At 40.8% G+C, this 18,644-nt stretch overlaps 1 protein-coding gene across 1 annotated transcript in view; it reads right to left on the bottom strand.

Annotated features, from left to right (window-relative positions):
- The window catches only part of LOC115461208 (dedicator of cytokinesis protein 2-like), a 1,592,043-nt gene that overhangs the window by 1,264,553 nt on the left and 308,846 nt on the right, over positions 1-18,644 (bottom strand). The window contains 2 exon segments of the mRNA XM_030190877.1: positions 13,689-13,778; positions 18,378-18,475. Of these exon segments, the coding sequence (XP_030046737.1) occupies positions 13,689-13,778; positions 18,378-18,475 (188 nt within the window).

Below are 18,644 nucleotides of genomic sequence, written 5' to 3' on the forward strand. Positions count from 1 at the left end.
ATCATTCATAGTACCTGAAGATTGGAGGGTGGCCAATGTAACACCGATTTTTAACAAGGATTCTAGGGGTGATCCACAAAATTACAGACCAATAAGCCTGAATTCAATGCCAGGCAAAATAGTGGAAACTATTATAAAGAATAAAATTACGGAACACATAGACAAACATGGTTTAATGGGCAGAGTCAGCATGGATTGAGCCAAGGGAAGTCTTGCCTCACCAATTTGCTTCATTTCTTTGAAGACATGAATGAGCATGTCGATAAAGGTGAGCTGATTGATGTAGTGTGTCTAAATTTTCAGAAAGCTTTTGACAAAGTTCCTCATGAGAGACCCCTGAGAAAATGAAAGAGTCATGGGATAGGAGACAATGTTCTGTTGTGAATTAGGAATTGGTTATTGTACAGAAAACAGAGGGATAATGGCCATTTTTCTCAATCGAAGAGGGTGAATAGTGGTGTGCCACAGGGATCTGTACTGAGACCAGTGCTGTTTAACATATTTATAAATGATCTGGAAATTGGAATGACAAGTGAGGTGATTAAACTTACAGATGACACAAAACTATTCAAAATTATTAAAACACATGCTGACTGTGAAAAATTGCAGGAAGACCTTAGGAAATTGGAAGATTGGGCATCCAAATGGCAGATAAAATTTAATGTGGACAAATGCAAAGTGTCCACATGCTAGAGTTCACCTTGGGAGACAGCACCCAAGAAAAAGATCTAGCCTTGTTATTATTATATCTTTGTACCACCAAATGTATTTCTGTTCCCTGAAATGGTGATGCCATTACAGGTTTTTGTAAGCCACATTGAGCCTGCAAATAGGTGGGAAAATGTGGGATACAAGTGCAATAAAAAAATAAATAAATAAAAATACTTCTCAAACTGACAACGCAGAGCTAGGTGGTGTACAGGCTAATGTAGAAAAAGAAAGGAACGCCAAAATATCGATAGGACAGACTCAATCATACTAAGGTAGTAAGAACAGAAGGAAAATTAAAAGTATAGAACAGGGTAGGGAAAGACGACAGTAAGGGCAACAATGGAACTTGTGTCAGAAGATCTGAGACATCAGCTAATGGCCTAATTCAGCCAACAGTTGTCAGCGTTTAAAAAAACACTGGCCATTGCCAGCTAAATATTGCCTGATACGCATCTTTATTAAATAGGCACCTTCCTGCCCTATTAACCTTGTCATCCTGTTATATAATTACCCTATATCCTTTTATTCAAGGAAAAGGCTTTTGAAATTGCTGTTCCCACTCACACACTTCCATTCCTTTTCCCTTTGTCTCAGTCCATCTCTTGTTTCCTCCCTCACTCTCCCTTTTCAAGTTTGTTTCCAGCTTATTTACTTCTCTCTCCCTTTCTTGCTCATGTTCCCTTCTCTATCTCTCCATCTTTCACAGACAAATTGATTCACACTTTTGGCTTTTTGGCAGAAAAATAAAATAAAAGACACTTCTCCCTGAAATACAAACCGATTCATTTATTAAAAAGCTTATCTCACACCATGCTGGGAGGAATTTTAATAGAATATTAAGAACATCAGCCTCAGCTGCTGTGCAGGGAGAGATCAAACGCTCCAACTGTGGTAGCTCCAATATCAGATTTGAGCAGTGGAAGTGAAAAGAAACAACTTAAGGTGACTTGATGGCTCGTGGGATCAGTCCAGGGACACAGCATCTTTCACTTCTAGGTCACAGGGATTGATTGCATGCCTCAGTGCATTGGCAGAATGTACGAAGGTCTTCATTTCTGTGACTACATTCCAAGTCCATCTCAGATTTTTAGTTCAGCTTCTGGTAGACAATTTTCCAGAATTTAGAATCGCAGAAAAACAGGTTGCTATGTTGTTTGGATTATCTCCTCAGACCCTTGCTGAATTCTTTCAAGACAAGATTCAAAAGATAGACCTTGAATTCTCTACCTCGCCACCTCTCCCTCCACTAGTCCGTTCCCCTCTCTCTCCTTCCCCTCATTCCTTTTCCTCCTTTCCTGAAGTTACTATAGAGGAAACTACACTTCTCCTTTCTTCCTCAAAATGTACCACTTGTTCCTCTGATCCCATTCCCACCCACCTTCTTAATGCCATCTCACCTGCTCTTATTCCTTTTATCTGTCACATTCTCAACCTCTCACTTTCCACTGCAACTGTCCCTACTGCCTTTAAACATGCTGTGGTCACACTTCTCCTTAAGAAGCCTTCACTCAACCCTACTTGTCCCTCTAATTACCGACCCATCTCCCTCCTCCCTTTTCCCTCCAAATTACTTGAGCATGCTGTTCACCACCGCTGCCTTGATTTTCTCTCCTCACATGCTATTCTTGACCCACTACAATCTGGTTTTCGCCCTCTCCATTCAACCAAAACTGCGCTTACTAAAGTCTCCAATGACCTATTATTGGCTAAAACCAGAGGTCTCTATTCCATCCTCATTCTTCTTGATCTTTCCGCTGCTTTTGACACTGTCAATCACAGCATACTCCTCGATACCCTGTCTTCACTTGGATTCCAGGGCTCTGTCCTTTCCTGGTTCTCTTCCTACCTCTCCCTCCACACCTTCAGTGTTCACTCTGGTGGATCCTCTTCTACTTCTATCCCTCTGCCTGTCGGTGTACCTCAGGGTTCTGTTCTTGGTCCCCTCCTCTTTTCTATCCACACTTCTTCCCTTGGTTCATTAATCTCATCCCACGGCTTTTCCCTACCATCTCTATGCTGATGACTCCCAAATCTACCTTTCTACCCCTGATATCTCACCTTGCATCCAAACCAAAGTTTCAGCGTGCTTGTCTGACATTGCTGTCTGGATGTCTCAACGCCACCTGAAATTAAACATGACCAAAACCGAGCTTCTCATTTCCCCCCCCCCCCCCCCAAACTCACCTCCCCACTCCCCCCGTTTTCTATTTCTGTTGATGGCTCTCTCATTCTCCCTGTCTCTTCCGCTCGAAACCTTGGGGTCATCTTTGACTCTTCTCTCTCCTTCTCTGCTCATATCCAGCAGATCGCCAAGACCTGTCGTTTCTTTCTTTACAACATCCGTAAAATCCGCCCCTTTCTTTCCAAGCACTCTACCAAAACCCTCATCCACACCCTTGTCACCTCTCGTTGAGACTACTGCAATCTGCTTCTTGCTGGCCTCCCACTTAGTCACCTCTCCCCTCGCCAATCGGTTTCTTTCCAACTTTCAAAGGTAAAATGGACAGTAATCCTTGTTGACTAAGTTCTCCAACTGAAACATAAAGTTGAAGAGGGAATTACAGGTCAAAGTTCCTCCAGATATGTAAAACTGTAAATACCATACAATGGTCAATATTTTAGAAATATTTCCATGTGTAAATAGCAGCATTTACATGTGTATATCTGATATATGTGCGATAACAGTCTTAGAAAACTGCTATTTACACCAGCAAGGGGTATGGTTTGGGTGGGACTAAAATCTACAGTGTATTGCCCATTTTACAAAGAAGAAAAATATCCATGTCAGATTTTGCACCAGTTTAAAGTGCATGTTTCGGTCAGGGTTCTACCCAAGAGATTAATAGAGTCATTCTACTTAATCCCATGTAGTTTATTTCTTCCTGGAAAATGAAACTACATTAAAATTGTGGCCATACTACTTAATTGGTGGCACTTACATGTTGTAGGTTTGCAAAATGAGGCAGCTACACATAGAAGTGATGGCACTTACATATGGAAAATGTGACATGGCCACTTAGTTCCACCCATATATGCTGGAACCTCATGTTTATATTTGTAATATTGCTGCTCCCGCTGAATGTGCCGGCCATTCCATACTTCAACCCTTGGCTCTTCGAACCCTCATTCTGGCTCTTGTGACTTCAAAATTACATCACTGTAACTCTCTTTATGCAGGACACACAACCACCCAAATCTGCAGGCTTCAACTCCTTTTGCACATTCCCTCCCTTCTTTCCTTTCATTATTGTAGTTCCTCCCTCTTCCCTCAAGGTCCAGTTTTACTGCACCCCTCCCCCTTTAATATCATTTGTAAGCTGCTCAGACATTATTATTTGATGGGTGAAGTATAAACCTTAATAAACTTGAAACTCTTACAGAAAACTGTCAATAAGCTCCTCTGTGGAAGTATGACCATGTCTCTCCTCTCTTTCTTAATGAACACTTGCTCTCTGTAGCTTATAGGATTCCTTGTACTGACTGACCAGATCCACAACAATGGCTATTGGTCATGCCTTCCTCTTGCCAGATTTGTTTCAATTCCACAAAACAATGGGGTTTTTTTTGTTTGTTTTTTTTAGTGTATCTCCGTGTCCCTGTAGAACAGCTTTCCCTTATATTTAAAGTTTGAACCATCTCTCTCTAGCTTCAAATCTGTACTTAAAGCACTTCGGACGTCTTTTACTAAAGCTTAACTTGAGTTATCTGCAGCAGGGCACATAGGAATAAAATGGGCCCTGCTGCAGATAACTTGAGCCAAGCTTTAGTAAAAGACTCCCTTTATTTGTCATTAGCCTTCCCTGATTTTTCATGATCCTATCATTTCCTTATTACTTTGCACTGGAGACTGAAGGTACAATGCTTGAACTATTTTGTTTGCAAACCCTAATTTTCCCTTCAAGTTTATTGTATCTCTCCTCTTGTTTTTCCTACTGGCTCATGTTTGTCTGTTATTCTTTTGCCCCCATCCCTTTTACCACTGTCTTAATTATTGTAAACCACTTAGCTATATTTTCTTTATAGGCAGTATACCAAAAAATATTGAATTTGAACTTAGTTATACAGTATTTGCACTCTTACAGGTATTTTAAATGAGGCTCTGCATCTAGAACTGAGTGTATCCCAACCCGGATATCTCAGTTCTGATATATTCTATGTAAAATGAGGTTCCATGTTACTCAACCTGTAGCTAAAATGTAACATGAAGCCAGTACAAATTCAACAAAACTGGAGATATGTGGTCTTAGACTCTGGTTGCCGAGTTTTATGCTATCTCCAAAAGCCTAAGTACTCATTCAGAAGCTGGCTGAGATGCATTTTAAGATAAGCGTGTCTGTTGAAGAGAAACTTGTTTTTCTATACAAGAATGTATTATTTGCATTGTGTATCACCGATATTGAACACTGTTAATGTGCTGCTTTAAGGAAGGTTTTTGCCAATGATGATGAAGAGATCATTATAGCTCTAAAATTTGAATGGACTCGGAGTTCTTTGAGGGCCCTGTTTACTAAGCTGCGCTGTAGGCATGGGTGTCTCTAGCATTAGCGCACACTAATTTTTGGCGAGCACTAAAAATTTAGCATGCCTATAGCACAGCTTATTAAACAGGGCCCTGAGGCTTTTCCTTCCTATTTGCTTTTCTATATTATTTTAGATAGTGGGACATTTTTTTCAGATTAATATATATTTTGTGTTACCACACCCATTGTGATTTTTGTAGTGGATTCAGATAGCAATAATACAGTTTTGGAAGAACTCACATCCAATCAACAGTATGAAACAGTATCAGGTGGGAGTATGTAGCATAGTTTACAAACCATACAGAGTTTTAAAATTACATTACCATTGACCTTCCGTAGCTGAGACAAAAAAGTTAAACTACAATTCCCAATTCAGCTAAAATTTCATGACCTGCAGCATTGATTTTCTTTGGAGGAACAAAATTATTCTTTGTCCAAAAGAATAATCAATGTTTCAATCTTTTTAACATTTATAGAAAGATCATTTCAGAACAACTATCCAAAATACGATGAAAGTCAGCAGCAAAGTTCAGGAACTTGCACATCAGTACTTACAAGAAATGGACAAACAAGATGTCATTGGCATATAATCAAAACATAATGTTCAGATTGCAGAGCTTCTGAGAAAATGAAAACTTAAAAATGTAAAACAATGAGGCAGATAAAGCAAGACCCTGCAGTACATCAACTTTAGTCTCAGACCACTCAGATAGATCACTGTTAATTCTTACTTGTTGCTGTCCACCTGTCAGATATGATGTGAACCATCTTAAAACTGTACCTCCTATTCTAATTTCTGCAACAAAATCTGAGGATGGACTATATCAACAAATATAAAGGGACAAGCAATCTCTTATTCCCAAGGCCATACATTAACTGAGTCAAAGACAGTCAAAAGAACTGTTTCTGGACTATATTTCTAGAAACCATGCTGCCAGTTATCTGTTTAATTGCTAACCACAAACTCAATCAATCAATTAAAAACAAACAAAAAGAAAAACAACATTAAGTTGGAAATCAGGTAACAGTTTGATGAATTACTCAAAGAACCAAGTATGTTTTTGTTTTGGTTCAACAGGCATGGTACTTACTTCCTGTAACAAAGAATGAACAGCAACATCATACGCTATGCGAGAGGCTCAAGCAATAGTTTTACAGTGGGAACTGATACCTTATCCAGGGGCCCTTTTACAAAGGCACGTAAGGACCTACGTGAATGCAGGGTGTGTCAAACTGGCATTACCGCCTGGCTAGCGCGTACGTCTGGCGGTAATTCCGAGTTTGGTATGCACTGAAAACCAACAGTAGAAAATAATTTTATACTCAGCAGTTGGCGTGCACTGGATGGTTACCATATGCGTAATGTGTTAGCCCTTACTGCTAAGTCAATGGGTGACATACAAGGCTCAGGCTGTAAATAGACATGCACTGGTTTTCATTTTGCCACATGTCCATTTCGCAGCACCCCCCCCCCCCCCCCCCCCAAATACCCTTTTTTCAGACACAGTGGAGAAATGGTTGAACATGTGTTCAATACATGAACCTACACTACTGCTGGCTACTTTTTGGTGTGCCTTTGTAAAAGGGCCCCCCAATGAATAAGAAGCATGATTGATAGTAATTCCAACGTCATCAGGCAAAGTAAAAAATATCCCGAGACCCTAACAGGAATCCAAGAGAATAAGACAGGTATCTGATATTAAGAATCATGCAAATTCTGAGGCCTAAGGACTAGCTTCTGCCACAAGGGAAATGGAGAATGGGACTTGATATACTGCCTTTCTGAGGTTTTTTGCAACTACATTCAAAGCGGTTTACATATATTCAGGTACTTATTTTGTACCAGGGGCAGTGGAGGGTTAAGTGACTTGCCCACAAGGAGCTACAGTGGGAATTGAACTCAGTTCCCCTGGATCAAAGTCCACTGTACTAACCACTGGGCTACTCCTCCACTCTACTGGATAGCTGTAATAACTTCTTCACAATGGCAAATAGCTCAGCTGGCTTAGTAGAGCTTTTTGAATTTTACCAGAAAAAAAGTCTCTCTTTTTTTTTTCATTTTCTCACTGCTATTTTATAGTTATTCATTTTATCTTGGTAAATCTGTTTGCTGCATTCAGACTGTTCTTGATTTCCTTTTAAATCAGCAAAGCTCTCTTTTCAAGAATCAAACTCTTTGGAAAAACCAAGGGGCAAGATGGGAACTCCTTATCACTTTCCATAATTTTTTTTGTCATGCTATATTTCTCGGTTTCCATATCCCATAAATCAAGTAAAGGTTCAAGATTCAAGTTTCTTTATTCTTGATGTACACCTAAAGGGTTAGTACCATCATAGTGGTTCACAATGATTAAATAATAAATATTAAGAGAGACTATGGAAAGGAACTACAGTAATCATAGCAAAGATAAAGAATTAACAGGAGGAAATGATGGGTTGGGGGAGGGAGGGGAGGAGTTGGTGACGCCAATTTATCAAAGCTCGACAGAGGAAAAAAGGGAAAGGCAGGGGTCCAGCAGGCCAAATGTCATCATCATGGACTATGGTCCCAATGGCTGATAAATAAAGAGAAAAAGGAAAGGGGTCAAATTATCAAAACAGAAACCAAAAAACAATATAAACATTTAGGACTTACCCCATATGTTTCTCTGAAAAAGTAGGTTTTACTTACTGCCCTGAACTCTGAACAAGATTGTAGTTGGTGAATCTCAGCGGGAAAAGAATTGAACCCAAGTCCCGGGTTGGGAAGTAGGGCAATAAATATTGGGATAGGATAGGAGTTTGACCTGATATAAACGTTTTGTGGATCGGGATTTTATATTGCACATGAACTTGTACCAGGAGCCAGTGTTTCTACCTCAGGAAGGGACTAACATGAACGTATTTCCACCCGCCTACTATTCATTTTACTGCAATGTTCTGTATTAATTTGTAGCTGCCATAGCTCTCTTTGATTTATACTGTTAAAGAGAGCATTGCAATAATCAATACTCATAAGGACTAATGCATGTGTTAGGATATGGAGTGCATCTGTTTCCAAGAACGGACACAAAGACCTAAGCCTGTGTGTCTGTATGGGAAGGTGTGTACCAACATTACTGTTTGTATTGAAAAGACATGAAATCAATAACATGTGGTCTAGTTTGCCCAGCTGGACAACAGAGGAGGACATGCAGAGGGTCACATATTTAAGCCACACCCTGGAGGACCAATGCTGGGGACAAGTACAGAGTGAACTGGAACCTATGCACTTGAGCAGAGCAAAGAAGGCCAAGTCAGGCCATGAGCTTACAAGAAATTGTTTTAAGTACCGAACAATCATGAGATCAAAAGACAGAAGTTTAAGCCCAAGGTTTTCCTGGCTATCAAGGAAGGGGATCTGGTGGGCTAGCCAGAATGCCAGCAGTGCTTATGAGAACAGGACCCTGTGCCAATCATAATTTTCTACTAACACCCCCAAAAAGACTGCACCCACAGCCCAAGGGGGCCAGAGATCTGCAGTTACCCTGGGGAGTCAATACAGTCCCAACACATTAATCCATACATTTAGAAGGCAAATCTTGTCACAGTGGTTTTGCCATGATAACATCAAGATTGGGTTACTGTAATTCACTCTACATTGGTCTGACTACAATCAGTTTGCACCAACTCCAGTTGATTTAGAATACTGCAGCAAGACTGACAAAAGGCTGTAAACAACGTGATCACATCATAACATGTCTGCAAAAACTTCATTGGTTACCAGTACAGTATAGGACTAAATTTAAAACTATATGTCTGATCTTCAAAGCCCTTAAATGAAATGGGCCAGAAATCCAATGCACAACTTGGAATGGGATGGTTCTACCAGGTTTTCAGCTTCTAGCCTGACCTTTTGGGTTGGTCTCAAATTTAGCAGAGTTCTTCTATCAGTTTTTTTTTTATTTAGATTTCAGAGTCATTCTTTTAGTACTTTTACTTTGATTGGTTGATTCTATCAGAGAGCTCTTAGTAGGGACTCCTGAAGTTTGAATACTAGGAGAGAACACTAAAAACTTATCTTTTTAAAAAGGCATACCCTACCAACCCAACAAATGCCTGATCTCTGCAACACTAGAATTCAAAATGCACAAAACACAACTCTCCCACTGTTCAACGACCTTATGAGGCTGTCCCACATGAACTTTATCTCATCTCAACATCACTGTATTTGTAAACACCGGAGACTGCAAACGCACCTCCCGAACGATGTAAGCCACATTGAGCCTGCAAATAGGTGGGAAAATGTGTGATACAAATACAACAAATAAATAAAAATAAATAAACAAGACGCGGTAAAATTGCTCAAAGTAAGTCATAATGTCATTGTATATCCAGGAAATGCATCCAGTACAAAAAGGCATACAAGTATTAGTGAAAGCAAAGAGCCAATCAAGAAAAAGGAACTATTACCAGAAATAGAAGAACCAGCTAGGCATAGATTGGCTATACTAAACTCTCAAGAGGCAGAATATTTCTTCAGGAAAGTAGCAGCCTTCTAACCAAAAGCCCACAGATTCAAAGCTGACCGGAGCTTTATAGCTATTAACACTAGGGGGAAAAGAGTGAAATGTAATGACACTGAAAAGCAATCTGTCATTTTGAGATTTATTCCCGGGACCGGTCATTTTTTAATATCCCCTCCTCTATATGAAAAATGATTTTTAGTAATAATCCGTGAGTTACACAACAAGGGCGTACCTAGGAAAAGGCAGCATCTTAAAAATTGCAGTGAGCACTAGAACATCAATACACCCATTGTAAAACTAAACAAGCCAGATTATTAAATGATCCTGCCAACATAAAACCACGTCTTTTACATAAACAAAGAACTCAGATACATCCTCACCCAGTATACAATAAGTAACCACAAACTAAAAATAGAAATATGTAGACAAAAATTAAACTGAACCCCAAGAAGCCACATTCTACATACAATGCAACACCACAGAAACAGTGATGCATGCCCCCTAGTACTGTGCAAAATATAAATATAAAAATAGCAGATGCAAATTTGAAAAAAAACCCAAACTGTCACAATCACCACTTTACAAATTAACAAATAGAAATAAAATAAGAAACGGAAAATAAGATAATATCATTTTATTGGGACTAATACATTTTTCAGTTCGCTTTCAGAGGTCAAAACCTCCTTCCTCAGGTCACTACAGTATACTGCTGACATGGTATTTTACCCTGACCTAAGGATGGGTGTTTTGGTCTCTGAAAATTAGTCAAAACTGTACTAAAATTTGTCCAATAAAAAGATCACCTTATTTACATTTTCTAATACCACAGCTACAATACCACTGTAGCCTAAAGATCTATCTATCTATCTATCTATCTATCTATCTATCTATCTATCTATCTATCTATCCTTTCTCTGCCCCTTCCATCCACTGCCTGCCCCTTCTTTCCCTTCCATCCAGCCTGAGCCCCCTCTCCTTTTCACATGATGCATTCCAGCATTTCCCCCTCTCTCCATCTTTATCTCTCCTCTGTTCTCCACCCGAATCCATATCCATCTTCTGCTTTCCACTATCTCCTGTTTGTTTGACTTTTTTTGCTCTTCATGTCCACCATCATTCCCTCTGGCTCACTATCAGACTCATTTTCAAAAGAGAAGGACGCCCATCTTTCGACACAAATCGGAAGATGGGCATCCTTCTCACAGGGTCGCCCAAATCGGTATAATCGAAAGTCGATTTTGTGCGTCAACTACTTTCCGTTGCAGGGATGACCAAAGTTCATGGAGGCATGTCAGAGGTGTAGCGAAGGCGGGACTTGAGCATGCCTAACACATGGGTGTCCTCGACCCATAATGGAAAAAAAGGGCGTCCCTGACAAGCATTTGGATGACTTTACCTGGTCCTGTTTTTCTTATGACCAAGGCACTAAAAGGTGCCCGAACTGACCAGATGACCACCGGAGAGAATTGAGGATCACCTTCCCTTACTCCCCCAGTGGTCACTAACCCCCTCCCACCCTCAAAAAACATCTTTAAAAATCTTTTGTGCCAGCCTCTATGCCAGCTTCAAATATCATACCCAGTTCCATGACAACAGTATGCAGGTCCCTGGAGCAGTTTTAGTGGGTGCAGTGCACTTCAGGAAGGCGGACCCAGGCCCATCCTCCCTTACCTGTTACACTTGTGGTGGTAAATGTGAGCCCTCCAAAACCCACCAGAAACCCACTGTACCCACATCTAGGTGCCCCCCTTCACCCGTAAGGGCTATGGTAGTGGTATACAGTTGTGGGTAGTGGGTTTTGGGGGGGAGTTGGGGGGCTCAGGACAAAAGATAAGGGAGCTATGTTCCTGGGAGCAATTTATGAAGTCCACTACAATGCCCCCTAGGGTGCCTGATTGGTGTCCTGGTATGTCAGGGGGACCAGTGCACTACGAATACTGGCTCCTCCCATGACCAAAGGGCTTGCATTTGGTCGTTTCTGAGATGGGCATCCTTGGTTTCCATTATTGTCGAAAATCAGAAACAACCAAGTCTAGGGATGACCATCTCTAAGAACGACCTAAATGCCAAGATTTGAGCGTCCCTGACCATATTATTGACCTGAAAGATGGACATCCATCTTGTTTCGATAATACGGGTTTCCCCACCTCTCCACTGGACGTTTTGCGAGGACATCCTCAGCAAAAGTTGGGCATCCCTTTCGATTATGCCCCTCTATCTCTCCTGTCCATAACCTGCCCTCTGTGTCCCTGTCCCTATTCCCCCCATGTTCAGCATCTACTCTCTGTGTCCCCAACCCTCCCCCCCCCCCATTCCCTTGTTGCTGGCACTGTGGTGGGAGTGCAGGAGAGAGGAAGAAAGAAGGGGAAGCATTTCTCCCTGTTCTCTTCCCCTGCCCCCATAGTACTGTATCTCATTCTCCCCATCCCCAGATCCAGCATTTTCCCAGTCTCCCCTCCCTCATGCATCCCACCTTCTCTCTCCCCTCCCCTTCCTCCAGTGGGACCAGTTTCCACTCCCTCTCTTCATCCTTGCTCTCACTTCCTCTTTCCCCTTTGGTCCAGCATCACTCTCCCTCCTTTCTCCACCCTTTTCCCCTTCCCCTGTGGCCTGGCATTGCAGTGCTCTCCCTCCTCTCTCCATTCCCCTTTCCCCTTCAACTGTGGTCTGGCATCATATCGTTCTCCCTCTTCTCTCCACCCCCCCTTTCTCTTTCTCTTCCCTTGTGGTCTGGAATCACTTTCCTTCCTCGCTCCACTCCCCTTTCCCCTTCTCCTTCCCCTGTGGTCTGGCATCGCTTTCCCTTCTCTCTCCACCCCTCTTTCCCTTTCCCTGTGGTCTGGCATTGCTTTCCCAGGTATACATCTCACTGTTGCTCTCTTACCTTGTCTGCTGAGCCCCACAAAACCCACCCAAAACTCACTACCCCCAACTGTACACCACTACAATAGCCTTTATGGGTAAAGGGGGCACCTATAATATGTGGGTACACTGGGTTTCTTGTGATTTTTGGGTGGCTCACATTTTCCACCACAAGTGTACCAGGTAGGAGGAGGTATGGGCCTGGGTCCACTGTCTGTAGTGCACTGCACCCATTACTAGACTACTCCAGGGACCTGCATGCTGCTTTAATGGACCTAAGTATAACATCTGAGGCTGGTAAGTAATGTTTTTAATCACATTTTTTGGAGGTGGGAGGGGTTCAGTGACCACTGGGGGCAGTAAGAGGAGGTCATCCCTGATTTCCTCCAGTGATCATCTGGTCATTTAGGGTACTTTTTGTGTTTATTTGTTAATAAAACGGATCTAGACCAAAACATCCAACTTATAGCCCTGGATATTTTTGTTTTGTTCTATTAAGGCAGAAAAACGTCCAGGTGTTATGAACGCCCAGATCCTGCCCTTAATACGCCCCTGACACACTCCCTTGTGATTTAAATACATTTCTGATGGACTTCATAGAAAAACAACTAAAAATTGGTTTTGAAAATACCAATTTGGACATTTATGTGAGAAAAACGTATAAATGCAGATTTATGCCAGTTTTTGGACATTTTTGGACGTTTTTCTCTTTTGAAAATGAGCCCCATAGTAATACAGTAACAAAATAAATGACAACAGATAAAGACCAAAATGGCCCATTCAGTCTCCCTAGATTATATTCATCCTTTTTTGATAGAGGTACATAGAAAATTTTTGAAATGCATCAACAAACCAACTCCCTTCCAGCCCATATATATTCCACCTCTCAACCCTCTTGTCATATTTGCCCCAAGTGTGACCTAAATCCCTCACTACTGGTCTACCTAGGCAATCATACCACTGCTGTTTATTTCTCTTTGAGCCCTGAGTCAACAGCACTACTGCTTCTTTGGGTTACAACTTCATCTTTGTACAATTACACCCATCCTTTTAGAGTTCTAATGCAATGAGTGTAAGTCTAGAAATACAAACAAACTAATTTACTCACCAGGGCATCAAAGACCAGAGTGTCGTAGGTATCTGTATCAGAATGCTCCATCATAATGGAGAAAAGAGCATCCAGAGTGTCCTGTAGGAACTGGAGAAGATAAAACCAATAAGAATACTTCTCCTGTGGACTGATAACAGCTACACAAAGACATAAAAATATTACAGAGAACTGGGAGAAGAGGCAGAAAAACCAGTAAAATTAGGAACAATGGGACAAAGGAATTACAGATAGAAATAGTGAGTTCAGCATGTTATGTAGTTGCATTATCCATTCGGTCAATAAAAAAAAAAGATAATTATTGAATTCAGTTTCTTTTCAGTGGCCTAACTACAACTTGTATGTAATAATTGTCTGTGTGGTTTGGGGATGGGTAGAGGTGGAGAAGGCATTAAAACTGCGCACCTCTATCCTATTCTGAAAACCAGCAAAAAAAAAAAAAAAAAGCCTTTTCTAACTACAAATATGTTGATTTGCAGAAATCTCTGAACACTTCCTTATAGAGTTTAAGTACAATACACTATCATAAGAATGTAAAAACCTAAGAGTTGCCTTACTGGGTCAAACCAAGGGACCATAAAGCCCAGTATCCCGTTTCCAAGGGTGGCCAGTTCCAGTCACAAATACCTGACAAAGTCCCAGAAATTGGCAACATTCCATATTACTTAACCCCAGAGATAAGCAGCGACTTTCTGCAGGCCTACCTTAATAATAATGGTTTATGTGCTCTTCCTTCATTTTATCCAAACCTTTTTTAAACCGAGCTACATTAACTGTTTTTACCCCTTGCTCTGGCAAAGAGTTCCAGAGGTTAATTATACTATATTGACCCCCATTTTGAATCTGTGGCCCTGTGTTGGGATAATCAGCATACACAGTCACAGGGAAAGAGCTCAGTAATAGGTAACACAGAATTTTGTTATGTAAAGTATGAAATTAAAGTATAACATAGTAATAGGATGGATGGGTAGGTAGAGACATGTGATAAAGAGGAAGGTAAGGTGGGAGATAGAGTCTGGGTCAATGTCATTTTCTCTTCGGTATATGTAATTTCACCGGGTAGTTCAAGGCAAGGTACATTCAGGTACAGTAGGTATTTCCATGTGCATAAAGAACTTACACACCCGAGGCAAGGAAGGATTAAATAACTTGCCCAAAGTTGTAAAGGAATATCATTGGGATTTAAATTTTGGCTTATCGGGCTACTATTCTAACCATTAGGTTGCTCTTCCTTTTAAGGTATATACCAGGGCAGAAGGTGGGCAAGAAGGGCAACCACTCTGAGTGCCAAGTCAAAGGAGACTCTGAATCACACTTTTGAGTTAGTGTGTCAATATGCAAACTTGAAATGGAAGAAGCATACCAAAAACAACCCTTCCCTGGGACATTGCTGAGTCCAGTGATTGCCCTGACACAGTCTGAAAGTTTACTTTAGGAATCCTATGAATATATTGCTGATGCTGGAAGAGGCCAAAAAAGCAAACAGGAAGCTAGGAATTATTAGGAAAGGGATGCAAAATAAGAACAAGTATATTGTAATGCATCATTTTTGCTCCATGGTATCTCACCTTGAGTACTGTGTTCAATTCTGGTCACCATATCTCATAAAAAAGATATAGCAGAATTAGAAAAAGTTCAAAGAAGAGTGACCAAAATGATAAAGGGGGTGAAATGCTTCCCATATGAGGAAAGGCTAAAGAGGTTAGGGCTCTTCAGCTTGGAAAAGAGATGGCTGGGGGGGGGGGGGGGGGGTATGAATGAGGTCTACAAAATCCTGAGTGGTGTAGAACAGATAAAAGTGAATCGATTTTTCATTCTTTAAAAAAATTACAAAGTCCAGAGGACAATCAATGAAATTAAGGGAAATACTTTTAAAACAAATAGGAGAAATACTTTTTCACTCAAAGAACAGTTAAGCTCTGGAACTCATTGCCAGAGGATGCAGTAACTGCAGTTAGTGTATCTTGGTTTTTAAAAAAGTTTGGACAAGTTCCTGAAGGAAAAGTCCATATTCTGTTATTGAGATGGACATGGGGAAGCCACTACTTGCCCCGGGATCGGTAGCATGAAATGTTTCTACTAATTGGGTTTCTGCCAGGTACTTGTGACCTGGATTGGCCACTGTTGGAAGCAGGATACTGGGCTAGATGGACCTTTACTCCAGTTGTACCTACAATTCAATGAACCCAGGATTACATTGAACCTTTTTCTGTAAAGGACTACCCTGGGTCAGCAAGAGATTCAAAAAGAAACTGTGAAGATTCTTCTTTGCCCATCAAGCAGAACAGAGCAACCATAATGAAGCCTCCCAGGCAAATGTCCAGCAAGACTGGGAGAGCATTTTACATATATGCATATACAGTCAGCCCTGGATTTAACAGACCCCGATTTAACGGACAAGTTGGGAACTCATCAAGTTATATGCAGTTTGGTTCTTCCCCATTGTTTTACGTGTAAATTCGTAGCGACTATGTTATATAACAGCAGTGCTGAAATTAGTTTATTTGATGGTTACAGCTGAATTTGTGGGTTTTAATATGATAACTGATAGTATTGCACTTCAAAATATAAAATTGAATGCTTTAACAGAATTTTGGTACTGCATAAACACAATTTATCAGACATTTTGATTTAACAGACAATTCAATTTAACAGACACCTCCTCCCCTCAATTAGTCTGTTAAATTAAGGGTTGACTGTACTTAACACATTTTTAGTTAGTTTCATGTCTGCTATTACATTTAGAATACTGACTGGGATACTTGATAACAAAAGAAACAGTGTTGTGAAATATGTTATCTGCTTCTCAACCTAGCACAATCTCACCACAATACCAAACACAGATAAAGGTACAGCCACTGAAATATGGAGACACTCTGCAGGCTGTGTAAGACAGAGGAAGCTCTGGAGATTTAAGATAAGGAGACAGCCTTCTACCAGGATTTGGAGACACTTCATTTCCACTGTGTGACAGAATGAATCCAAAGGTGCATGTAAGAAAGACAGGGTTCTTCCCACCCAGCTAAAGACATTTCTCTTATATGAATGGATTCCTGCTGATTTCTTAGCATGCCTGGGGTGGCAAGTGAGTTAATAACAGCAGTGCCACCATCCAGCTTGTATAAACATGCCATCAGTATTAGTAGCACAGAGCTACAGAGGGTAAAACGTGCTTTGTAAGAGATGGCCTGAAGAATGAAAAACTACAGGGTTAATTGAGATGCCAACATATGCCAAAAGGGAGAGATTAGCTATCACATCTTTTGCAGCTGTCTTTCTTTCTCAACTCCAAAGCACCTTTATCCCCTCCATCAGAATTTCCTTACTTACTGTTTCAACATTGTGCAGCAACAGCGATAAGGACCCAAATGAAAATGAATCAATATTCTCTGCATTTCTAAGTGTTGTGAGTCCCCAGCACAGTAAAAAAAAAAAAAAAAAAGGTCACAGTGCTGGCCTATTGTGAATATCTGCTGACATGAACAAAAAACCTGAGTACTAAGGTGAAAATAAAAGATAGAAAGTGTGGTAGCACCGATGTGACTGAGTCGACAAATGAGTGTGAAGTAAGGAGTTGCTCTGACAGAGCTTGCTTAGAGTAATCCAAATTCCAAGCAATATCACTGATTTTTCACAATCATTAATTAGAGGAGTGTGGTAGCCGTGTTAGTCCACTCTTAAGGTTATCAATAGAAATCAAACAAAATAAAACATGGAAATGAAAATAATGATTGAATATTTTAACACCCAACAGAAAGGACTTAACAAGGATCTGGGGTTCCTAACCCATTATAAACCATAAAGCTGTATGTCTCTGTTGATCACCCCACCCCTCACCTATCCACACCCATCCTGTTAGAATATCAATGATATGCTTTGATGTCCCCATGCATACCTCCTACCCACCCCCATCCTCCCACCCTGTCAGACTGTCATAGTAATGCTTGAATGTTTTCACTTATATACACTGTCAGCTAGCACATTTGCTTATTTCCGATCTGACGAAGAAGGGCAACCTTCGAAAGCTAATCAAGAACTGTATTAGGTTATGTCCAATAGAAAAGGTATCATCTTATTTTCTTTTCCATGTTTTATTTTGTTTGATTTCTATTCACAATCATTAAAATTGATAATGTTCATCTTTTTTGCGACCTAGAAAAGGTTTTGTGTAGCTTATTTCAGCTCATCTTTGCAATGTTAGTGCCACTGTAGACAGACGGAGAAACTGGGAAATATGCAAAGATTAAAACAAAGGAGAGAAGGATTTAAAAAAAAAAAAGGTTGGCAAAGAAGAGAATGTATTAAGAACCAAGCAATTGTCAGGAGAGAAGTCAGAGAGGGTCAGACTTAAGATTTACAAGTGCATACAGATGAGGAGATTGTGAAGAGGAAAGAAAAGCGTGGTCAAGGCAAAATGTGAGAATGGAGAAGAAAGCAGAGGACAAAAGAAAAATGTATTTATAAAGTTGGGAGAACAAATAGAATAGAAGATAAATAGCCAGTATGAAGGAGACAGAGAAACTGGCAGCATAAGAAAGGTATGAAGATACTGAAGGACAGAAAGCAGACATGGTAAGAAAGGTGAGGGCACATAAGAGAAAGGGAACCTGCAAAAAGGAGGAGGGCAAAGGTGTAAGTAAGGAATGGGGGGTCCTGGACATAGAAACTTGATTCCCAAGGTAGGCTTACCTTCATAATTTCCCCTCCATCCACCTTCATCAGCTTCTTGAGATTCTCTTTCAGTAGGCTTGGATTTGAGCGCCATTTCAGCAAACCCAGCAGGTCCACTGCATGGAGAGGAATCAACTATTAGCATGTTTTGTTCTCAACTGTATACTCACTGCATAGCCACCGAATCAGACTTAGATGCACACTAACTGCATGATCGCTGAATCAGAAACATGGGGGGGGGGGGGGTATGGGGAGATTGGATCCGAAGGGAGGGATCAGATCCAA

The sequence above is a fragment of the Microcaecilia unicolor genome, chromosome 2 (genome assembly GCF_901765095.1).
Source record: "Microcaecilia unicolor chromosome 2, aMicUni1.1, whole genome shotgun sequence".
NCBI lineage: Eukaryota > Metazoa > Chordata > Amphibia > Gymnophiona > Siphonopidae > Microcaecilia > Microcaecilia unicolor.